Genomic DNA, 26351 nt, shown 5'->3' with positions numbered 1-26351 from the left:
CGCGGAACTTATTGCAAGTTCATTCATACGGACGCCACGCTCATGCTTTTCAATAATTCCTTGCTTTACTTCTAAAGAAAGCATTCCCTTATTCCTTTGCTCACCACTACCACTACCACTTGCGAAACTAAGCCTTTTAGGACCCATGATTTTCGTAAAATACCGTAAAAGGATGAATGTAAAAAATCACGATTAAAACACAATTAATAGCAGAACGCACAGGGCACAACCACATAAAGCCAACGAGAACAGAGGACTGACCCAAGCCACGCTAATTGAGGGTCCCTCCGAGGTTGAAGTGCTGCCTTTTATTGGCGGAAATAAAAAACACATCAGGCGCTATGAGCACCGACTACGCATACGAGTATTGTTTACTTCGGGTGTCGAAAAAAAAATTCGGGTGTAGAGTAGGAACGTGTTCGAATTGTACTTCGCGTGTCGAAAAATTCGGATACAACCGGTACGACGAAAATTGCTACTTCGTGTGTCGAAATAAAATTCGGGTGTAGAGTCAAAAATTTGCTCGAATTTTACTTCGGATGTTGGAAAATTCGGATGTAGATACGTTCGTGTGTAGAGGTTCCACTGTACTAGAATATTATGAGTTATGTTTATTACTTTAGTTTTACCTTATGTTTAAAATTACTATAGTACCATATTGCTAAATTTCTGAAATACAAGGGATACCTGAGATTGTCATATGTACAAGAGTACTGTAATGTGGTTCTTTCATAAATATTTTTCCCCTGATTAGTAAAACAGATTGTCTACCAAAAAATGCAAGGCCATTCCACTTTTACTGTTATACAGCTTTATACTTAGCTTTACCTCCTTCACTTCATAATGTCTTCCAAGTCATGCATATAAGCAAAGCATTAATTCTAAAATATTTTCAAACATCTGTTTATCTACTGAAATGGCCTTAAAGCCCTTGAACCTGGGTGTGGAGGCCAAGTGTAAATACAATTGTGATATTTTTCTTATAGTTTCCCCATTTATTCAAACAGACAAAAACTATTGCTCCATACTTAATCCCAGAAAATGGTATACATGTACTGTACTTTATACAGGACTGATCACAATATGGATTCTTAAAAATATCTGCCCTCAAATAAAAAGTTCCATTACTTTTGATAAGATGTGCAGTACCCTCATCACTATGAAAAAATTATACAATAACGAGGTTGATGTTTCAGAGGTTAATGAAAAGTAAAGTTTAGATAACATCATATAGATTGAACGTTTTTATTAATGTGATTAAAATTATTTACCTTATGTGTAATATAAGTCTCATGTACAGGAAAACAATGAAAATTAGAAATATAAACTTTATAAAGATAAACATAAAATTGTGGATGTTGCTGACTGACTGTGAGAATGCAATATATTATATAGTCTTTTCCTTTCTCTTTCCTTTATTGATATAACTTCATTTCCAGCAATACTTTTCTTATTTTTTTATTTGCATTTTAGCCTTATTAAACACAGATCTGATTGTGTGTTTATATTATTATATGTGTATCTAAAAATTCCTGTATATATATATATATATATATATATATATATATGTATATATATATATATATATATATATACATATATATATATATATATATATATATATATATATATATATATATATATATATATATATACACACAATGTATATATGTATGTATGTATGTATGTATATAAACTGTTTAATATATTTCAGATTTTAAGAAAACAATAATATTAAATGAAGCGCTAATGTGGATAGAGATGAAGAATGGTAAATTTGCAATATTCATCCCATTCTAGTTGAGTGTAGTTGGAATATTAATTGGTGAATGCAATCATCACTCACTGTGGGTTAATATTAATGCATATAACCATCATTGTATAAAATAAGTTCTGTTAAGATCAAAGTGAAGGTGTGTTCAATGAGCTTCCTGTCTGTTTCATTTAAATCTTTAGATGTAGAATTAATATCAATACTCACACCACTGGACCCTCCACCCTATTTTTTTCCGAATACTTTATGTTACATTTAAGGAATCCAGCATTCGGTTTATAAGATTATAATTTCATTTTCCTATGACAAGTATTTTTGCATAACATAAAATGAAAAAATAATAGTCACACCATTATTTTAATTGAGAACAGATTATGTTGTAATAATTCAGTTTTATTTTTGGATCATGGGTGGTTATAACTTGAGTTATAATAAATTATACTGCACTGTGTACTCTTATGTGTATCATAAGACTCTATCAAAGAATCTATATAATCTCAATGGGCTATTACAGCAGTGATTAATTCAGAACATGACAATGCCTCTGGCATTGTCTCTTATGTTGCCATTACAATACACTTTTTAACATTACTTTAAACAGTATTATGTCTCACACAGCCAAAACAAAATTACAAAAATGTAATGCCACAACTACCAAACTCTTACAAGAAAATAGATAGTCCAGTTATTGTAGAAAACGTTGGTACTAACATTGTAATGCATTTGTAAATAATCAACATAGGTCTTCCAGTCTTTTCTGTATATATGTATCTTTGAGCCATGAAGGATGTAGGCTTTTGTGCTACTGGAGGTAATTATCTAGAGGTAGAAGCTGTCACAATTTACAGATTTTATGCTTTTTGTAGAATGTTGGTACCATGAATATAAATAAATCTCATAACAAAGATCTTTAATTAGTATACTGTACTAAATAATATAGGTTTTGTAACTTAGAAAACAATGCTTTAGATGAAAATTTATTTGTTGTATTTTATTACTAGAGCAAATGGCTCCTTTTAACTGTGCTTTGAACTTGTAAATAGTCTCCTCTTCCAAGATACTGTGACATTTAAGATGAACCACAAGGAATTTCAATGCCAATCTCAGATGTCAGCAAAAAGATTGTCCGTTTTATATTCTTTATACTGTATAGGCCTATTCATTGATAGAATTATTTGTTGTGGTACAGACTTGATTATAAATCATTGATAATAATAGTTAGACTTGATGTATAGCAAATAAACAAGTTAATTATACAGAGCTGTTCACAGTGTTATAGTTCCCCAAATATATAATACACAATTCTGGATAATAAAATTAGCAAAAAATAAATCATGTTTAGAACTTACCTCTATAATAAGCTGTTCATATGTTGGTATGTATATCATTATACAATTTAACACACAGACTTAATTCATAACCATTTACTTCAAAAAATATAAAACAAATTGCTAAAAGCCACTCAAGACTCCTTGATGGATAACTTTTTAATTTACCTTTAAACAACTTAAAATTAACATTTGGTGATTTTCTCTTAAAAGGTTGCGGCATGTATACTAGAAACTTGTTTTCTTCTCCTAGTGGCTTCTTTGGAATTGAGGTAACAAGCTTGAAACTTGAGCCACATTTCTTAAGTTCTTTCTGAAGAACATCAATTGTCGGAAAGTCATAAAAATGGTCTGAGAAGTTTATGTCCAAGAGCTCTCTGCCAATCTGGAAAGTTTAAAGAGAATTGAAAAAAGTTATAAAAATAAATTTTAGAAAGAAAAACTATAAACTTTATAATCAAGTTTCTAAACCCTCTTGTCATGTGAAAGTCTCTTACCAGCCATTAGACAATATAACCCATAATTTTTTTTTTTTTTAAATCCAGGAATGGTTGTAATATAAATTATCTTTAAAATTTTTTTTGGGCTCAGGCCATGTCGTCGTGATGGAAGTTCTTTCAAAGGTAGCTTCCTAGGTATATTTGACTGCAGTGATATATCCCAGAGAATTTACCAAAAGTATCCAGAATTCTAACTCCTGGAGCGAATATCCCTTAAAATTTTAAAAGGGATATCGCGTAATATCAGAGGACGTATTCTTGACACGTCTCATGGCTATCTACACCCCCAATAGCGCTTTCGCTTCGAGGGGAAAGAGTGGCAAGAATCAGGAGAGTCGTTAAAGAGACAATGCTCTCGACCCTCCTACTGTACTGTAAATAGTGCGCCAGATCGCTACCCCCAGGCGCCACCAAACCATTCTTTCTCTCGTAGCTTTGTTGACCGGTGTTATCCTGTGTTATCTCTCGCTATTTTGGAGTTTTTTTGGTCGCTATGATGTCTTCACCAGCCTCATCAGCTTCTGGAAAGTTAAGTAATATCTTTGAATTGTGTAAATGTAAGCTCTTACTAGTTTTGCTTTTCGATTGAGATTGTAATTAACGTAACGCGCTGTTGCCAGCCAGATGGCGTCATGGACGGGGTCGTTCTTTCTGTACATCTAGTTAGCCAGAACGACCCTTTCCCGGCATTATTTGTTTTAATAACTTTAGCTATTTAGAATTTTAGCTAGGGATTCTTATATTATGTCATTGTTGTCGTGGATTTGGCTATTTATTTCGAGCCTCACGAGTGCTAGGCTTCCTAGCCTAGGCACCTACACACTTCATGCATCATATAACCTTCCTGGTAAAGTTTTATTGAAGCTCAGGCAATATTTTACACATTTATGATATTACTGCATTATGCTTTCCTCTTCCAAGATAGTATACAGAGTGTTTCGGTGAACGATTCTCAATGCTCCTAGGCTACTAGCCTAGGGCCTTTAGTATACTTTCATACATGTCCCCATTGCTCTTGTATTGTCTTTTAAGGGGAGACTGACACCTCCTATACCTTTTAAGTCGATACTAATCTCCTAGGAGATTTAAGAGCAATCCCCCTTCCCTCTGATTAGCCTAGGCTATTCTCAGTTTACTTTGCTGCGAACCGAGTTCTGGCAAAGTTTTACTGAGACGTTCCGTTTTCTTTCTCCTAACCACTGAGTCGGTTTTGAGTTAAGAACGGGACATCAGAGTAGTAAGTCTGTGTTAGGCATCTTCCTGTCTTGGCAAAATGATTTCCCATGTCAGGTTAAGCTGCTTTTACAGGAGGCTAGACCTCCCTAGACCATAAATGGGGGGGTTTTGTATGACAATTCCCCCTTCCTTGGCCTAGCAGACAGTCCTGTCTGGTAGATCTTAGACCGAAGAAATGACTTCTTCACTGCCTAAGGTCTCTGGTACGAGATTCTGTTCTCTTGTGAGATTGCGTCCTACGGGCCGCTCTCTCACTTGACTAACCCAACCTAGGGAAATGATTTCTCCTACCTGAGGTTACTCCATGAGACCAGAATCCCTTAAGTTGGGTGGTGCCTTCGGGCATTACCTTACTTGTAGGACACCTACCCCCTCCCCTCTGTCTCTTTCGTGTTGGATGAGCCAACACCCTCCTGGCCGTCGTTCTACATTTGACCCTAAGGGTTATTGTAGGACTGGCCTGAGGTTCCCTGTCTGCTGCCGGCAGGTACCCTCGTATTCTTTAGAGTGTTCTTCAGTCCTCCCTTGGACTGCCTTCCATACCCCATATGATTGGGATATGGTTGGGTGGAAGCCCGAATATAATTCCCCCTTCCACTTGAACCCTCATTCTGGATGTAGGCCGGCAAGGCTGAGCTCTTGTCTTCCTCCATCCTCTCTTTTTCTCTACCTTTCGTTTTACTGGGCCATGTCAATTGTCTGCCGGCCGGCATTTGCTCTGCCGCCGCTTACTAAGGGCGTCGCTGATCGACAACCCAACGACAATAGACATACCGGGACCGGCTGCCGGCTACTGAGTTGTCGGCCGGCAGCCGGCCACCCATAACATGGACATTTGCCGCCGGGTCCTACTTGATGGAAGGATCCTCGGCTGCCGGCCGGCAGATCCACTGCCGGCCGCCAGAGCCGTTGCCGGCAGCCTGCCGCCCATTATTTTGAAGACAGTAATTACCTTCAATAGCCCAGAATAGACCGGCATGCCCGGCAGACGTCGGCAGGTCCGGCATGTGCCGGAAGGCCTGACAGGACTGGCGGCATGCTGACGACAGTCAGTGCTGTAGCCCAAAAGTTTTTTCCAACCTACAAGGTGCTTCATGGGCAGCCTATTGTGAGACCATCACACATAAGCGAGTGATTCTCTCTTCCATTAATGGTTATTATCCATTATTGTCTTTAATCCCCAATATTGAACCTGGATGATTGTGTCAGGAAGACACTCTATATCAAAGGATATCATCTTCCCCTAAAAATTCTTAAAGAATTCTGCATTCAATATTGGAGGTGGTCATAGCAATTGGCTGGACAGGAAACACATGTAGGTGTTTTTCCTATCTCTAGCTTACCCTATCCAAGCTAATATTATTAATAATATGTATGCTGAAATCTGAGAATTTCACCGAATACTTATATGCTTTTCTCTTTACAGGAGGAGCATCCCGAGTGCGGGAACAACTTTTGCAGGGTCCGTAGTAAGAACTTCTACGGCCATGACATGTACAGGGCCCATGCTCGCTGCGCAATCACCAAGGGGGCTCTCAAGTACTGGGACCCACAGGTATGTACCGTTTGCGAAAAACTGGTAAAAAAGGCTTTTGACAATCAAAAGTCTACTGAGTCAAGGGACGCAGCAAGGGAGATGCTGCGAAAATGGGCCAGGGGCTTCCAGAAGAACACCTCTGGCCCATACCTTCCTAATGAAAAGATGAGGGCTTGTCTTTTCCCTAGGGCATCTTCGGATGCGGTTATTCCCCAGGCTCAACCTGAGATTCCCCTGGTTCAGATTCCGGTAGAATCTGAAGTTTCGGATGCCTTGGAGAGCATCCAATTAGAGGACATGTCAGTTGTCTCGAAGGAGACTGAGAACAATCTCCTAGTGGAGGAACTGGATCAGGCGGATGACGTTCCACCTGAGGCCGAAGTCGAGAAAGCCGAAACGATTTCGGTATCATCAGCCACAGTGACTGAGCCGGTGCCTTCGACTTCTTCCGCTGCACCCCAGTTAGATTCCATCACGAGTACGTTGCACTCGCTGTTGTCCATGGTGCAGGACATTCAGAAGAAATCGTCCGAGAAAGAGGCCTCTCTTCGGACGGAAATGCATCAGCTGGTCGCAACACGTTTGGCCCGGAAGAAGCTAAACATCAAGGATCTCTCCGCCTTCTCTGACGTCAACCCCTGGAGGTACGCAGAGCATAGGCCTATGTCGGGGGGGAAGATCTTCCTCTCAGAAAAACTGGGCACTGTCCCAGTGGAGGAAATTGAGTTCTCTCCCAGCAAAGGGGCCTACCCGGACTGCTATGTCCGTCTAAAGACGGAACCTGCATCCAAAGAGGAGACAGAGCCGAAGGAAACTATTGTCCTTGAACTCTCTAAGGCCCAGGCCTAATATACCACCACCTTGAAGGAGAGGGCCTTTACTAGCTCCAAGGTGCCGGCTCTCAGCATGAAGCACCAAACCTTCCTTGCTGACCCCAAACTTGCATGACACTTATGTTGCCTGAAGCTTTAGTGCGGTGTTTTGATAAAAAGTTAACGCCAGCAAGTACGGAATTGGATGTATATAAACAGATAAAGAAACATATGTCTAAGTGTCCTGATCTTGATCCTGTATTTACACAAGTTTTTGCAAAAAATGAAACAAAGCAACAACAAGTAAACGTAGTTAATAATAGTCAAGTTGCAGGAATGACGTGTTATAATTGCAAACGTCAAGGTCATTTGATTGCGGACTGCAGAACGAGATTCTGTTCGTTGCATAATAGTTCGACTCATCCATATAGTCAGTGCTACTCGCGGAAGACACAACAGAATCCTAGAAATACACAGTCAATTCCACAGTCAGTTCCATATGGAAATAAAAAGAAAAATCCTCATTTCAATAAGAAGAAACAGCCAAACGTCAATGTAGTTCAGAATCAAAAACAAACAAACAGTTCTTCGAATAACACTGATCCTGGGTCGTCAAACCAGAACTCGCAAGGTCAGACTAATTTTCAGAATGTGCAGAGCAAAGCAAATACCACATAATTAACTCCAGTGGGGAAGAGAGTGATGTTGGGTCAAGGTCATTCATGTCAACATCAGTAGTATTGAATAATCAATTTAATGTTTTATCAGATCATTGTAAAGCAATAGATTTTCCTATGAAACACACGGCCGAATTAAATAAATCAGTGCATGCTCCCGTAGATTTGCAACGAATTCATACAATAATAAGCCAAAATGAGTTACGACCAACATTATATGCTGTAAATTTAGAACACCGATCCTTTACATTATTTTTTGACTTTGGTAGTCCACGTAATATCATGGATTTGAGGACACATCATTTGTTGTTTTCGAACTTCCCAATAGAAAAGTCCGGAGTAAGGCTCTCGGGTATAGGAAATAATGAATTAAATGTAATAGGCGTAACTCATGTTCAGTTCAAGGTCGGTAAGCGCACGTTTGCCGATACATTTGTTGTTGTACAAAACATTGATATGCATCCAGCTGTAATTATAGGATACCCATCTATGGGCAATCAAAACATTATCTTAGCCCCTGCCAAGCACGGCGTGTATATCAAAGGAAAATTCTATAAGTCTTCTAATACCTTAAAATCAGTTTTGGATAAAAAGGAGACGACAAATAAAACAGTGACATACGTTGAAGAACCAATAACTTGTCTCACTAATAAAGAAATGATATACGCGACCCAACAGAATTCTCGTTCACCTGTAATATCATCTTGCACGCAATCTATCGAGCCGAACGTACCTTCGAATTTAATAGTGCAAGTAAAGAAAACATTACCAGGATCTGAAATATTAATCCTTTCTGACACTTTGAAAACTAACGGATTGTCTGTCACACAAGCTATTTATACAGTAGGCTCACATCAACAATGTAATATTGAAGTCTGTAATCATTTAAACACCACTTTAGTAATTCACAAAAATCAACATATCTTGGATGTAGAAGTATATAAACATCGTATTCTTACCGTCGCTGAAATTAATTACGCTCAATCAGTTGCGGATGAATCCCTTTTGCTATCTATTAAAAATAAAATCAATAAAGACATTCAAGACGAAGAAATTCAGCAGAACATTTTTGGACTTTTAACTGAGTATCATGATGTTTTTTCCACTACGGATGGATCCTTAGGAAAAACAGATGTGATCGAGCATCAAATAAGGTTAAAGGACAAGCAGAAAATTATCTATGTACCCTCGTACCGACTCCCTATGAAATTCCAGAATGAAATAAATGATGAAGTAGGTAAAATGCTAGATGAAGAAGTCAATAGGAAATCGAACAGCCCTTATAATTTTCCATTAATAGTTGTAACGAAAAAAGATCGAACATGGCGTATCTGCGTAGACTTCCGTCGCCTAAATGAGGAAACGATCCCTGATCGATTCCCAGTGCCATGTACTGATGATATTTTATCTTTGTTAGGTCAGAATAAATATTTTACCAGTTTGGACTTACTTAAAGGCTTTCACCAGATATCATTAGAAGAAAATAGTATCCCATACACAGCCTTCAGCACAGCCAGGGGACATTATGAATTTTTACGGATGCCTTTTGGTTTACGTTGTGCTCCCATAACATTTACAAGAATGATTAACATAGTGTTTGGAGACTTGCTAGGGGATATATTACATGCATACAGTGATACCTCGGTACTCGACCATAATCCGTTCGAGATCCGTGTTCGACCTCCGATTTGTTCGAGTACCGAATTTTTTTTCCCCATAAGAAATAATGGTATATATTCTATTCCGTTCCCAAGCACTCGAACAGGCCCAAAATATTAATAAAACGTGTACCTAAACAACAATAATTATCTAAATGTGTATGAAATTGGTCAGAAAATCCTATAAAACAATTTTAAACCATTTACTGTACTAAAATAAAACAATTTTAAACCATTTTCTGTACTGTAGTGAACATACCTTTGAGCAGCGGTTCGATGGCATACAGGGATGGATGTGGAGAGGATGGAAGGGGGAGGTTACTGCTTGGAAGGAGAGTCCCCTTCCATGATGTGGCGGGGTAGTTCTCCTTCAGGAGTTGTTTCTCTCTCCAATGAAAGGGTGGGCAGATCTATTTCAGGGGTTTCTTCTCTTCTTTGTCTCTTCTTTGGAGGAGAAACAGGCTTTGATGTAGCAGCTTTCTTTTCTTTTGTGAAAAACTGGTCTATTGTTAATTGTTTCTTCCTCCTCTGCAGTATTCTTCGAAAATGATACATGACACTATCATTAAACATATGCACTGCCCGGTTTGCTACTGCAATTTCTGGGTGGTATTTTTCAGCAAAAGCCTGCACATCTGCCCACTTGGAACAAATTTCATTGATGAGAGAACTTGGAACATCCTCCCTTACCTCATCCTCTTCTGAAGATTCCTGCTCCACAATCAGATCCTGCTGCTGTTGTTGTTGCAGGTGCAACAATTCCTCCACAGTCAACTCGGTAGAATGGCTTTCTACAAGCTCATCAATATCATCCTTGTCGACCTCAAGCCCCAAACTCCTGCCCATGACAACAATTTCCTCAACGACATCAGTGTCATCAGAAATTACAGGGGTAGCAGTGCTTGGACCCGCCTCTGGTTGGAAACCTTCAAACTCCCTCTCTGTGACACATGATGGCCACAGCTTACGCCAGGCAGAGTTCAATGTCCTATAGGTCACACCTCGCCAAGCTTGGTCAATCATGTTAACAGAGTTGAGGATGCTGAAGTGTTCCTTCCAGAATTCCTTTAGGGTCAACTTCGTGTCACTGGTCACTTCAAAACACTTTCTGAAAAGGGCCTTGGTATAGAGTTTTTTGAAGTTTGAAATGACCTGTTGGTCCATGGGCTGGAGTATGGGAGTAGTATTGGGGGGCAAGAATTTGATTTTGATAAAGCTGTATTCTTCTTTCAAGTCATCCTCGAGACCTGGAGGATGTGCAGGAGCATTGTCCATAACCAGAAGACATTTCATTGGCAAGCTCTTTTCAATGAGGTAAGCCTTAACCTGGGGGGCAAACACTTCGTTTATCCACTCAGTAAAGAATTGTCTTGTGACCCAAGATTTAGTGTTCGAGCGCCACATAACTGGTAGTGCACTTTTACAAATATTATTTCGTTTGAACACCCGGGGGTTGTCCGAGTGGTACACTAACAAGGGTTTGATCTTGCAATCGCCACTTGCATTTGCACACAGCAACAATGTTAGCCTATCTTTCATTGGCTTGTGACCTGGCATCTTCGTCTCGTCCTTGGTAATGTACGTATTGGCTGGCATTTTCTTCCAAAATAACCCAGTCTCATCACAATTAAAGACTTGTTGTGCGATCAAATTTTGTTCATTTATGTACCGATCGAATTCCCCCACGTATTTATCGGCTGCAATTTGATCCGAACTAGCTGCCTCCCCATGCCTAGTAACACGATGAATACCTGTTCTATTACGAAACTTTTCAAACCAACCCCTGCTCGCTTTAAATGTAAATGAATCACTTTCACTGGTACTCGGACTTTTCTTCACTAATTCTTCATAGATATGCAACGCTTTTTCACAAATGAACGCTTCACTAACACTTTCCCCGGCCAACTGTTTTTCTTTAATAAATATTAAAAGCAACTTTTCCATCTCCTCAATCACTTGTGGCCTTTGCTTAGTTACCGCCGTAACTCCCGTTGCAACATTCGCCTTCTTAATCATTTCTTTATGCTTTAAAAACGTAGAAATGGTCGACTTCGCCATTCCGTATTCTACCGCTAAATCGGACACTCGTACACCATTCTCATATTTCGCTATAATTTCCTTCTTCAACTCGATCGTTGTTCGCACTGTTTTCCTCTTCTCCTTCCCCTTAACACTCATTACTTTCTTGGGACTCATTATGAAAGCTAAAAAAGCAATTAAAAGCACTGAAAATCACTAAATCACAACGAATGCTGATCGCGCGTTGTCTGAGTGACGCTCTCGAGAGAACTGATGCTTCCCGAACAAGCGAGAGTGGCCGAGATGGCGCGATCATCACAAAGCCCATGCGGTCGTCACGTGTTCGGCTGGTCGAGTACCGAATTTTTGGTCGAGCACCGCAGCAAAAATTTCTCGAAAATTTTGGTCGAACTCCGAATTGTTCGAGTATAGAGTCGTTCGACTACCGAGGTATCACTGTATATGGACGACCTTGTAATCTTTTCCAATACCTTAGAAGAACATCTACGTAAATTAGAACTAGTACTACAGAGACTAAGACAACATAACTTAAGGGTAAAGATTAGTAAGTGTGAATTTTTCAAAACAGAATTAGTCTATTTGGGTTTTACGGTGTCAAGCCAAGGTCTTAAAGTAGTCCATGATAAAGTGTCGGCTATCCGTAACTTTCCGATACCTACCAATGGCAAGGGAATACAGCAATTTCTGGGTTGTAGTGGATATTACAGGCGTTTTATACGCAATTATTCAATAATAGCCGCTCCCTACACTGATCTTACGAAGAAGGGCGTAGATTTCATATGGTCTGAGCAGCATCAACAGGCGTTTAATACCTTGAAAGATGAACTGTGTAGTTCTCCTATCTTAAAATTTCCTAACTTCGGTAAGGAATTCTTCATTGCAACAGACGCCTCAGACTTAGGAGTAGGTGGGATATTGCTTCAGCAATATGAAAAACAATTTTTCCCGATAGCTTTTTATTCTCGAAAACTGAGAACTTCCGAAAGTAAGTATGCAGTGATAGACTACAAGGAAGGACTAGCTATTGTTAATTCACTAGTGCATTTTAAGTTCATAATATACGGTTATCCTGTTCAGGTTCTTACTGATCATAAACCACTTACCAAGTTCTTTAAAGGTTTCAATCACAGCCCCAAACGAACTCGGTGGCATTTGATCATTCAAGACTTTGGCGCGAAAATCGGGTATTTACCAGGGAAAGCAAATATCATTGCTGATGCATTATCACGCAACCCCGTGTCATCTTGTACGGAGCCTTTAGCTGAATTAATAGATATATCAACATCCATGCCTATTGTTAAAACGATATCTGAACAAGAAGATCTGGGCTGGAGTGCTGAATTATTACAGACTGAGCAAAGAAAAGATCAGAAATTAGGAAAAATTATAAATGCTTTGAAAGGCAATCATAAAGAAAAGGAATATATAAAGTATAAGAAGCAGAATTATATAATCAAAGACAATATTCTGTGTAGAACCGTGACAAGGAAAACCCGCAATACACCACATGTAACTAACGACCAGGTAGTAGTACCAATCTCACTTATTTCCACTGTCCTAAATTGGTTGCATGCAAATCCATTGCATGGACACCCGGGGCTCTCATTAATGTCACAGAAAGCCAAATCATTGTTTTATTGGCATACGATGCTTACAGATATAAAAAAACACATAGCTAATTGTCGCACGTCAGGAAAACAAAGGGCATACGAAAACACCTGTCAGCCTAGGGGCTTATCCCGTGCCCAATCAACCCTTTGAAAGGATACAATTAGATTTATTAACAGGATTTTACGAGTCAGACAGAGGAAATAAGCATCTCTTAGTAATTGTAGATGCTTTAACTCAATATACAGTACAGAACTAATAGCACTTAAAACTAAAACTGCGATTGAATGCGCTAGGAAGTTTTACGAGTGTTACATTTGTAAACATGGAATTCCACACATGATAATCTCAGACTCGGGTGGAGAATTTAATAATCACTTTCTTACCTCATTGTGTGAATTCCTTAGCATAAAGAAAATAAATACCATAATATATCACCCAGAGTCGAATGGGCTAGTGGAAAGAGTGAATAGGAAGGTTTTAAATATATTAAGAGTAACACTAGGGGGATCAGACCCCAACTGGGATATTGCAATACCTGCGGTACTGAGTACTCTGAATCATTCATATCATATATCAATTAAAATGTCACCGCATGAGGCATTGTATGGTACCCCAGTTAGAACGCCTTTCCATGTATTAACGCCTACAACTAATCTATCAAATTCTTTGAAAGAATGTTTAAATGCAAGCAAAAGTCGTTTTGATATCCTTCGAAAGAATTTAGAAGAATTACAAATAATAATGAAAAGGAATCATGATGAATTAATAATGAATTAAATGTAATAGGCGTAACTCATGTTCAGTTCAAGGTCAGTAAGCGCACGTTTGCCGATACATTTGTTGTTGTACAAAGCCAACTAAAACATAAACCGTGGGTGATAATGTATACATATACCGTGGGTGATAATGTATACATACAGGTAAATGTACGTAAAGGACTCAATTATAAACTAACACCTAAGTTTGAAGGCCCATTTAACATTTTGGAAACATTAATGGCCAATAGGTTTAGAGTTCAAAACGTATCCCAACCCACTGAGGAGAGAATCGTACCATTGGCTCACATAAGAAATTAAAATAAGAGGGAAAGAAGTGAGGGAAAGATTTTTATTTTTTTTTATTTTTGTGAACATTATGTTAAAAGTTTTTTCTTCTTAATACAGGAGTAATTACATATATTTTTCTCATTACAGGTTTCCAAGATGAAGTTTTTATTGTTAGGAGTGATATTGTTCGGTCAGACATTTTTCTCGTGTGGGATGAGCTCTAAAACTAAAAGTATAGATTTTAAATATGGCACTATAGTAGAAAGACAAGAAGACGTTTTTATTACATCAAGTAACGTAGTTGTTGAAGTACGTATGCAAGTAATTTTTCTCCCAGAGAATGACGTCACTAGCTTAAAGAGCGCCATTTCAAGGTTTGCTGTTTCATTAAATGAAATGCATAGAAGACACTTTCCTTTTAATACAGAGAGTTCGCTTGCATCGACACTAAAAGTTGCAGAGATGCTATTCGACGATTTGCAAAATAAGACTTATGAGGCAAAATCTTTGGCTCGTGACCTTTTGATGTGAACAATAGGACACGATAATCTTGAGAAACGTAACCCGTTTATTTTTGCTGCACTAAACATCTTTGGTTCTATTGCAAGTTTAGGTTTAGTACGGTCGGCATGCTACTGACTGAGTCAGTACCTATTTGTGCCGGTCTACTGCCGGCCAGAGCAACACGCCGACAACAGAAGTTGTGGCCAACAGTTCAAGGGAGAACTGGAGAACTTTGGTGACAAAAGGGACCTCCCATCCACAGCCGTCATGGCCGCCGAAAGCTGTCAGTCGCCGACAGCCGTCAGCTGAGGAGAGGGGGTCTGGCCGGCTCCGGTAACCCACCGGCAATGGTAAGGTTGCAGGACGCCGGCTCAGGAAAGACAATGGCTCGGCCATTGTAAAAGAACAGAGGGGGGGGGGGGGGATGGGGGAAGGGTCCTATATGAGGTATGGGAGGGGCCGGCAATGTTGCCAGACCTACACACCTTGAAGAAAACTCTGTTTCAGTACCGGCACAACCCCAAGCGGCAGGAGAATCTTCTATTCTCCAGCTTAGGAGGTGCTAATACAGATAAGGGGACAGCAGTCCATGCCGTTCCTCTCAACAAGGGAGAAACAGAGTTCCAATGCTGGCGCCATCCTAGGCCACAAGAGTATACTACCCTACAGCCTAGGGTCTGCGAGCATAGGACTAGTCTACTAGACCACAGGGAGAAGGTGGCGGCATCATGCAACCACTTCAGGTGCAATCTAGGGAGGGCTAGCCTCCTATGCCGGCAGCTCAGCCGGCATGGGAATGCAATCACCCCGCCGACCGACTGCCGACACAAGACTAAATACTCTGAGGTTCTGATCGAATCCCAAAACTTGCCGTCTGCTGTTAAGGGATGAGACAGAAAAACTCTAGGCTAGTCATGCCTGAATTCAAATTTCAAGGCCGACGCAGAGTTGTAGCCTAAGGCTACTCTCAGAGGGAAGAGAGATTACCCATAAATCTCTATTCGAGACTAGTAACGGCTAATATAATTCTAGGAGATATCAATCTCCAATAAATGATAACCGATACACAAGGGTAACCGGGAAAATGTCGAAAGTATATGTTGTCTAGGTTGGGTTACCTAGACAAGGCAAGATCTTGGTTACCTAAAATCACCAAAACTCTGACATATACAATCAACACAGAAAAGGAAAATTTATGCATATAAATATCTTTACAATATAAAATGCCTAAAAAGCTTTCATAATAACAATTAATGCTATTCAAATCGGAAATGTCGTTCTGCTAACTAAATAACACATGCCCAATGAACGACGGCGCCTATGGCGACACCGGTGACCGGCGTAGATACAAACACAATAATTACAATAATTTCATTGTGAGGCTGGAACTAAAATACATATTGTAAAGAATAAATACTCAACTTTCTGCATGGAGAAAGAAGCCGTAGAAAGCATATTCCTAGAAATCGATCGAAAATGTCAGATCAACAGGGAACACCACCATAGCGAGTCGCTACAAATAAAGGAAAGACCGCCAGCGGGAGTTGGCGCGGTTGTGATACGATAGTAGTAGGGGAACCAGGGTAACATCTATTGCGGCTACCCTTCTAATTCTGCCACGTATCCCCCTCGAAGCGTAAAGGCTATTCGGGGTGCAGATTGCCATGTGGCGTGTCAAGAATACGTCCCCTGATTATATACGATACCCTTGAGAGTAATCTTAAGGGAACTCGCGCCAAAAGTTAAAATTCTGTGAAACCTTTGGTTTGATTCTCTGGGAATATCTCTGTAGTCATATATACCCTTGGGAAGCTACTAAAGGAACCTTCTATCAGGACGTCATGGCTTGAGCCCAAAAATAACATTAAACTTAATTATAGAATTGAATTGTTAAATTTTAATTAAGGATTATGAAGAGGATAAAATTAAATTAGAAGTAGTTTATTTATTAAATTAAGGATGTAAAAAATCCAGTTTGTACATTACTTTATTATAATATTACTATAATAAAATCTACAGTACAATTAGTGAACTACAGTACGGTCCCGAATTATGCGTGTTCGAATTATACGATTCCCCTTTTATGCAACCTCTATTTTTCTAAAATAAATTTTCCGTATCTGCGAAGCTGTTCAAGGTCTGCTAGTCAAGCACTACAAAATGAATCAAATCTATTGTCTTTTTAAGTATATTGGTAGCCCTAAATACGGTGATTTATAATGTTACAAAACAATATTAACATTACACCTTATTAACATAACCATGATAAATAGCCTATTTAAGGATAAAATTCCACATCGACAATGAAATCAACTGTTAACTGTGCGAGTCCAGCTGACAAAATGTAAACAGAATTTTGGTTACGTTGTCGGCAATCTTTATCTTTCTCCAACCTTTCGATAATTTTAATGGTAGTGTTAATGATGGTATATTAAAGCATGATATTTGTTTAGTACAGTATATATTAAAGCTTTATTTTTCCCTTCGGCCGTTCAAGGTTTTCACGAGTAGACTGGGTTCGTTTATCGGCAGTGAATAGCCTAAACTTCGGTAACGAGTCGGCAATATTTTGTCATATTTTAAAAAGTATACATTTGATTTGCAAAGATTGGTTTTGTAGAGTACACGGTATAATTATAAAAATCTCTCTCTCTCTCTCTCTCTCTCTCTCTCTGTAAGAAATAAAACCTTAGTTCACATATGACAACCTGAGTTTAAGAATGAAGTTAACATGACTATTGTTGGTTATGGCAATTAATTCCTCGCTTCAGAAAGTACACAAAACAAAAACACGGCATTCGATTACAACAGCTGATTCTTCTCTCTCTCTCTCTCTCTCTCTCTCTCTCTCTCTCTCTCTCTCTCTCTCTCTCTCTCTCTCTCTCTCTCTCTCGTGTAATACAATACTTACAAATAGATGAAGAAACCAAAATCAGGTTTCTTAAAGTGTCATTTAAATACGAAACGAAAATATTATACCGTGTATACATCCATTTCAATCATAGCTTAAAATACGGTATCTGATTTCATCAGCAAACCACAATTTTTTAGGAAACATCATTTTATTCTAGAAAATTGCAACTCTTTAAATAGTTAATTGCACTTTAAGAAAACATGTGCATTTGTTTTTGAATTTCGCGTGCGTTTTGAAATTCGAGTATTGGTGACTTCTTTTTGTTTTACTTCTGGCTGTGATCAGATCAGCTGATGTCTAGTTTCCGCTCTTGAGAGCGTACGAATATAATAACAAAGTATTGTTTATACCATTTCTTACCTTATTCAAACCATCTATACAGTTAGTTAATATTACATAAGCTCCAATGTGTTTTAATCTATCACATTTTTTGTTTAGTACTATTAAAACACACTCTCTCTGTCTCTCTCTCTCTCTCTCTCTCTCTCTCTCTCTCTCTCTCTCTCTCTCTCTCTCTCTAGCGAGGCTACCTTTCGCTACCTCTCATTTTTTACCTCTATCTCTCTAACAAATAAAATCTTTGTGGCTTCACAAAGTATTAATTATATTAAAAATCAATCATGGTTCAATTTTCCTTACTTTCTCCAAACTCGCACCTTCTCTGTTACGTCGAACGTTATAGCGGTAACTTATTGTTCGATGACTTTAAAACCCGGCCTAGTACTTTCTTCTTCTTTTACTTTTTTCTGATGGTTCCATAATTGAGGTGGGTACAAGTTGACTTATAACTGAAGTTAGGAAAAGTATTAATAATGACATATTTACTAAAAGCTTTTAATATCATTATTCATTACTTTGATCATGCGTGTTTAATGCCTTTGTTTGTTTATTATGATCGAAGATGGAGCGTACAGTAAACGAATGGAAGGTTTCCGTTTCAGGCGGCGTCATAAAGAAAAACATTATATAAATAGCATTCATTTCATTTATTTGGAAGTTCTAAGAAAAATTAAGTAGAACGTTGGTAATAACAAAATCAACATATAATCAATAATTGATAAGATTGCTGTCGATGCAAAAACTAACCTTTACACATGTGTAAATGCGTCTGTTTCTTCGTTATGATTAGAGATAAAAGTAAACAAAACATTGGTTGTTTTTTATTGTGCTTTTTGGCGTGTTTAGGAAACGCATGATATAAAATGACCTTTATTTTGATAATTCTGGATTTTCAATGATTCAACAAAAACTAGTCTATAGAGTGATGGTTTTGCTATTCACCAGTTGTTTTATACAATAGATATGACAAACATTAAAATTTGTCTGTATTTTGGGTCGTGTTATAACGGGAAATATATGGTGTTTACACCCATCCTGGTTGTAATTTTAACCTTTTTTCAAGTTATTAGAACTTTAAAGTTTGATTTATCCACAATAACAATTTGATATTATAGAAAAAATATAGTATAGTAAATCGAAAGTATTGGAAATGGGTAGTAAACACGTTTGAATAGGCAAGTTGCTGGTTGCCATGGCCCCAATGGAATTATTTCTGTTTGTTGTGTGTTTCGAAATATACGATTTTCCATATATACGAGGTCATTAATCGACCATATTCTCGCATAATTCGGGACCCTACTGTACTTGAAAACAATGTAATGCGTTAATTATGGTGTTAGGCAATTGCATATAGACAGTGGTTAGTTGGTTAGGGGAGCTAGAGTTCATTGATCCAAGGGTGCCAATTGTATAAGCATTTTCACTCTTCACCGGTGTCTCTGTTACCTAAATCCCTGAAGACTGACAGCCGACAGACTGTACGGAGTTGTATGCACATTTGATTCCCAACTCTTACGAGATTTTTTCAAACGATATTCCAATAAAATCAGAACCGTTGTCACTTAACAATTTCATGATTTTGCAAACACCTGTGTAGCAAAATCTGGCTCACTACTCCAATATTTTCACTTCTTTTATTCCTCAAAGGCAATGCATATGCAAATTTATGTGTACTCATTATCACCAAATGAGCCCATGACTTTGCAGTTACAGGTAACAAAACAATATATCACTACCAATTCTATTGGTTCATTACTAATCAATCACAGAATGGGCAGACTTGCACACATTCTTTAACATTTCCCTCTCTGACAAGCCTCATACATAGTTGTAACATCCGCACAGATCTTAATGAAAAATGGTGTAAATATTCTCTCTTTCATGCAATCCCACAACTTGAAACTTACCCATATGTCCATATGTCAAGAACAATTTTACACATTCCAATTGTACCATTCACGGATTATACTGGTACTTACAGTTCTTGATGCAGAATAAACTAAAAACGTTCCTCCAAATCTCTTAAATTCTCTTAACATACCCTTCCATTTAGAAATATGAACACCATTTTAAATACAATCTTTCAGCTAACATATCCGACAAAACTGTTGCATTTCTTCCACATTTTCCAATGTCAACAATTCACCATCAGTCTTCCCTATACAGTGATGCCTCAGGATACGAAAGTAATCCGTTCAGGATGTGGTTTCGAATCCTGATATTTTCGTATCCTGAGTCGCGTTTTAAATGTAAATAGCCTAATCCGTTCCAAGCCTTACAAAAAGTCACCTTTTCTTTCATAAACACGCTAAACTGTAGTAATAAACATGCAATGCAGCCATTTCTATCATTCAATAATTAACACAACCGTTAAAAACAGCCTAATCCATTCCAGAAACCACTATGAGATTATTCAATAATGTAGTTATAGCCAAGTTATCCCCCCCAAGCCCAAAGAAAACGGTCCGTTTTCTTTACTACTGTATAAAAGTTACGGTACTGTATGTACGTAAAGCATTTAGATCAGTGAAGGTGTATTGTTACCTGTACGTAAACCTAAATTAAGGATTGATACCTGTACACTCTGAAAAAAAGGTTACAGTTAATTAGTGTAACAAAAAAGTTGAAACTTACCTTTTGATTGAGACGATGTCCGATAGCGAAGTCGCGGCAGAGGAGGATGGCATAAGGCAGAAAACGTAACAAGTGACAGACTACGTACAGTAATTTACACACTTAACACATTAACACTTAAACTTCACGAAATAAAAAAATGGCAGAAATAATTAACACTTAACATTACGTATGGAAAACTATAAAATGAAAGAAAAAATTACTTTAACACTTAACGGTAACATAAAACTTAAAATTGAATTTTTTTTTTTTTTGCTTTTTTATAACTTTACGTTTTTCATATTTTCTAAATCTCTTCTACTTCTTCATCACATTCTTTTTTCTGTTTCTTTTCTTTACTTTCACCTTCTACTTCTTCATCACTTTCTTTTTTCTGTTTCTTTTCTTTACTTTCACCTTCTAATTCTTCATCCCTTCCTCTTTTCTGTTTCTTTTCTTCACTTTCACCTTCGTCTTGGCCTACTAATACCGCTGGCCTCTTTAATGAGAAACTATCCATTGAAGCTTGTTTCTGCCTACTTTTCAACACATTTCTAAAATGCGTTAGGCAAACGTCATTGCAGTGTTCAAGTGCACGGTTGGTATAAACTTTTTCTGGATGTTCCTTTTCGACGTAGTCTGCCATTTTATGGAAACATGCAAGAATTTCCTTGATGTCTGCCGTTTTCAAAGGTGCAACATCCTCCTCATCACCGCTAGAGAACTGCTCTTGAACATCACTCACTTGCATCGTCTGCAACTCCTTCAGGTCGTCCGTCGTCAACTCCTCGTGGTGCTCCTCGATAAGTTCATCTATATCCTCCGCGCTAACTTCCAGCCCCATGGACGTACCAAGATGTACGATGTCAGCCACCTCAGACTGCTGAATTGGTTCAGGATCGTCAACGATCTCGGCTTCGCCTCCAGGCTTCCCGAACCCCTCGAAGTCTCGTGCAGAGACAGCATCAGGCCACAGCTTCCTCCAAGATGAGTTTAGGGTACGCCTCGAAACTTCCTGCCAAGCGAGATCGATGAGTTTGAGGCATATCACGATGTTAAAGTGATCTTTCCAAAATTCACGCAGAGTGAGGTTTGTACTCTCTGTGACTTGGAAACATCTCTTGAAGAGATGCTTCGTGTACAATTTTTTAAAATTAGAAATAACTTGCTGGTCCATGGGCTGGAGGAGAGGGGTGGTGTTAGGCGGTAGATACAGGACCTTTATGAAGGAATACTCGGCCAGAAGATATTCCTTGAGGCCAGGAGGGTGAGCTGGAGCATTGTCCAACACCAGCAGACATTTCATAGGGAGGCGCTTTTCTTCCAAATATTTTCGGACAGTCGGACCGAAGCAGACATTCACCCAATCAATGAACAGTTGCCTCGTTACCCAGGCTTTTGCATTCGCCTTCCACATCACAGGAAGGTTCTCCTTGATGACTTTGTGGGCTTTGAAGGCTCGGGGATTTTCTGAATGGTACACCAGCAGGGGCTTTATCTTGCAGTCCCCACTGGCGTTTGCACAAAAAGCAAGGGTAAGCCTGTCCTTCATAGGCTTATGTCCGGGTAGCCTCTTCTCCTCCGCCGTGATGAACGTCCGACGAGGCATTTTCTTCCAGAAAAGCCCAGTTTCATCGCAATTGAAAACTTGCTGCGAACTGTAGCCTTCCTGCAGAGTCAACTCGTCGAACGTTTTAACAAAGACTTCGGCGGCCTTCGTGTCCGAGCTGGCTGCCTCCCCATGCCGTACCACTGAATGGATGCCAGTCCTTTTCTTGAACTTCTCGAACCACCCACGAGAAGCCTTGAACTCTGGGGGTTCCTGCTGGGATGTTCCTTCTCCTGCTCCTTCCTCGGCCTGAGCACGCACGAGATCACCGAAAATGGCGGAGGCCTTCTGGCAAATTGTAGTCTCAGTGATGGTGTCTCCTGAGATCTCTTTGTCCTTGATCCACACAAGAAGCAGCCTCTCCATCTCATCATGCACGTGGGTTCTCTTGTTGGAGAAAATAGTGACGCCCTTAGAAGGTGTCGCTGCTTTTATGGCCGCCTTCTGCTTCAGGATGGTGCCTATCGTAGATGGATTCCGGCCATACTCCTTGGCGATCGCACTTAAACGCATGCCAGACTCGTACTTTTTAACGATTTCAAGTTTCGTCTCCATCGAGAGCATCGTCTTCTTCTTCTTTCCTTCGGCAACATTCTTGGGACCCATGGCTACAGTAATACGTAATATAATACACTACGTAACGTTATATACAGTCTATGTATAGTAAACACTAATACAGTACAGTGCACAGTAACGAATGTTTATTAACGATAACACGTGGCGTACGAATGTACTGTATATTAACACTAAGTCAAACAAGCGAAAGCACACAATGTCTGTTAATGATACCGCGGTCGGAACGAAAAGAGAGAGAGAGAGATGAACGCCGATGCGTAGGCAAGCTGGGATAGTTGCCGACCAATAGGAAAGCAGGATCTTATGGCGTCAGCTAGTGTCTGAGTAGGGAGATAACCAATGGGTGAGCGGGAGGCTGTAAGTGAGTCTACCCAAGTTCAAAGTCTGGCGGCGCGCGCTTTTTAAAATTACTCTCGGCGAAGAGTTGGGATCTCGTAAGGTTTTCGTATCCTGAAATTTTATCCGTATCCTGGGGCATAAAAATCTTCGAATCACTTTTCGCATCCTGAATTTTTCGTAAGCAGAAACTTTCGTATCCAGAGGTATCACTGTACATGCCATACCTAGGAAATTAACCACACAAACACTTTCATTCTACATCCTTACAACCACATTACTCTCATCAATAATCTATTTCCTACATCCCCAGATGCTGTGTACCATTCATTATCCAAAATTAAATCCAAAATAGAAAACAATATAGTATTTGCTTATCACTCTGGACAGCAAAAGTATGCACAACGTCTGTCATATCACATATATTTACAGTTAACTTCCTCCCAACCAAAAATATGACCTAGTTCAATTCCATGTATCTTAAATAGCAGCTTGGAATACCCGATTTAAATTTCTCTACCTTATGTACAATACTAGCATTCACTGTGGAAATATGTGCACCTGTGTCAATTATTCCAAAATACTGTACAGCATTTATCTCTACCAACACAGACATTTTACCACTGCTTCGAATTACACAAACACGAACCTCTCTTGCATTATCCAATCAAACTACATTTTCATCTCTTTTTATCTAACAGTTTGGTCATATCCTTCATTTTATAAGTGTGATCATCACAATTCTCAACAAAACAATTATAATGCATGCCATTCTGACACCAAATGTAACACATGCTCTCCTTCACACTATCAGCATGATTCCAACAAGTTTCTCCATTCCATAATGGACATAAACTCTAATCTTATGTAACCGACACAGCTATAAAAATCCCTTGAAAAGGGCCTACTCCATGCATAATGATTACTTTCAATTCCTTTTAATACTTACTTGTGTTCATCAATCAAATTTGTTTTGGTCACTTACATACTCCTCCCATTACTCTTCCCCTGATTAATTTACATTCCCAAGAAAAATTACAGCAAGACCATTATTTACTAAATCTTTCATACCATACAAAATACTCGAGCACTGAATCCCCACCACCTTTGCATTCATCACCAATCATCAGCATTTAGGCAATTACTTAGGGGCCACATTCCCTACAGCACTGTCACCAGGTATATATTCCATTGCATAATTTGACTCATGATGCTGGTAAATCTGGCAATTAAAGGAAACATGTTTAAAGTTTGTGTAGTTTTATATCTTGAATAACTCATAACATGGCAATCTTGTTAGATTCTGTATCCGGTAAACTCAAAATAAATGGCTAACTCAACAAAGCAGTGACACCTCGATGGGAAAATGTGTATAAATAACTTTGTTATATTTTAGTCATAAATACATAAGAAAAATAATCATACCACCAACTATCCTTCATGATCCCTGATATCACTTCTACCAGTTACAGTAACATAAAAACCAGTCCATCCTTATTACTGTTAGCAAATTGCTTTATAACACACGCCTATGACATTTGGAATGTTAACTAAGGGATGTCTTTAACCATTTTTCTTGTAATGATAAAAATATTAAAAATAATGCTAAGTGAAAAACAATAGTGAAAACTGCTAATATCACTTACCTTCACAAGTCCATGTTCATCTTCTTTCCTTGAATGATTCACAAATTGTTCAACAGTACCATAAATAGGTAGTCTGGTTGGTTTGTACACAAAGGACTGATTTATTTGAGCTTCTAAAGATGTATTTTGTGCATCAAGAAGTTTCTCTGCATATGACTGACATTGCTTTGCTGTGAAGAAAAATTTACTATGTAAACAAGAAATTTCAAAAGCTAGAGCTGAAGTGTTTTTATTGTTATTTCCTCCTTAAACTTTAATAACACTTGGTTGGCAACACAGAAACTGCCAAATGTCTTTAAAAAGAAAAAGAAGCTATTAGAAAAAGGGTAAGACCCTACCCAAACAACTGTCACACAATATGCATCCATTCAAAGATCTCTAAAACTGCTGAAAAGTTGACATTTGAGTCCTTTAGTGATATGAACCAAGAAATTTTCTTTCCCGGTAGCCAGTGTGGGATAACAAGAAGAAATGATATAATATAAAGTAATTATGAAGTCCTTATCGATATAAATGCCTCTATCCAACAAAACCATGACATTGATTTATTTCAGTTCCAAGCTTATTCAATTCAAATTTATGGTAGCTTTTTAGTAGACTAACCAATTCCCTCATATTTAACCTTCATATTTCAGGGCCAAAATATACACAAGATGGGATAAAGTGCTTTTAAATAGTCAATAAAAGAGCTTTTGTTAAGGGAACATTTACATGACAAACTATTTTTCTGGATTTTTTACTGTATTATTGACCTAAAAACAAAATTAATTTTTTTTTCCAAATAATGCAACCCATTCATAATACAATCGTGAATATTTCTTTAAAAAAAATTTCTTTACATTTGGATATACCAAAGACACATCACACACACACGCATATATATTTATATACATTATATATATATATATATATATATATATATATATATATATATATATATATATATGTATATATATATATATATATATATATATATATATATATATATATACTGTATATATATATATATATATATATATATATATATATACACACATGTATATATATATATATATATATATATATATATATATATATATATATATATATATATACTGTATATATATATATATATATATATATATATATATATATATATGTATATATATATATATATATATATATATATATATATACTGTGTATATATATATATATATATATATATATATATATATATATATATATGTATATATATATATATATATATATATATATATATATATATATATATATATATATATATATATATATATATGCGCGTGTGTTGTGTTTTTGTTATATCCAAATGTAATGAAAATTTGTTTTAAAAAAATATTCACGATTGTATTTCAATTGCTGCCAGACACCTTGATTATAATATTCTTAGTGTTTCTTAATTTTTTATAAATGTGGCAGGTTTCTTAGAAGTAATGGTGGTTTTATGAACCAATGACAAATAGATTTAGTAGGCCAAATGAACACCTGGTTCAGTCATATGGAAATTAATTCTAATAGCAAAATACGTAGATGAGTAAACAAGTCATTGAACCCTATCATAAAATTGAAATAGAGTTCA

At 37.9% G+C, this 26351-nt stretch overlaps 1 protein-coding gene across 4 annotated transcripts in view; it reads right to left on the bottom strand.

Annotated features, from left to right (window-relative positions):
- Positions 1 to 2738: 2738 nt before the first annotated feature.
- Positions 2739 to 26351, bottom strand: part of TAF1B (TATA box-binding protein-associated factor RNA polymerase I subunit B) — a 411270-nt gene continuing 387657 nt past the window's right edge. For all 4 annotated transcript variants that reach the window (XM_068392341.1, XM_068392343.1, XM_068392342.1 and 1 more), the window contains exons 8-9: positions 24757 to 24926; positions 2739 to 3487 (exon numbers count right to left, since the gene is read on the bottom strand). In XM_068392341.1, coding sequence (XP_068248442.1) covers positions 3140 to 3487; positions 24757 to 24926 — 518 coding nt within the window. In that variant the 3' untranslated portion in view covers positions 2739 to 3139. The remainder of the gene's footprint in view (positions 3488 to 24756; positions 24927 to 26351) is intronic.

This window comes from Palaemon carinicauda, chromosome 18 (assembly GCF_036898095.1).
Source record: "Palaemon carinicauda isolate YSFRI2023 chromosome 18, ASM3689809v2, whole genome shotgun sequence".
Taxonomy (NCBI): domain Eukaryota; kingdom Metazoa; phylum Arthropoda; class Malacostraca; order Decapoda; family Palaemonidae; genus Palaemon; species Palaemon carinicauda.
This window is presented reverse-complemented; position numbering and strand designations above follow the sequence as displayed.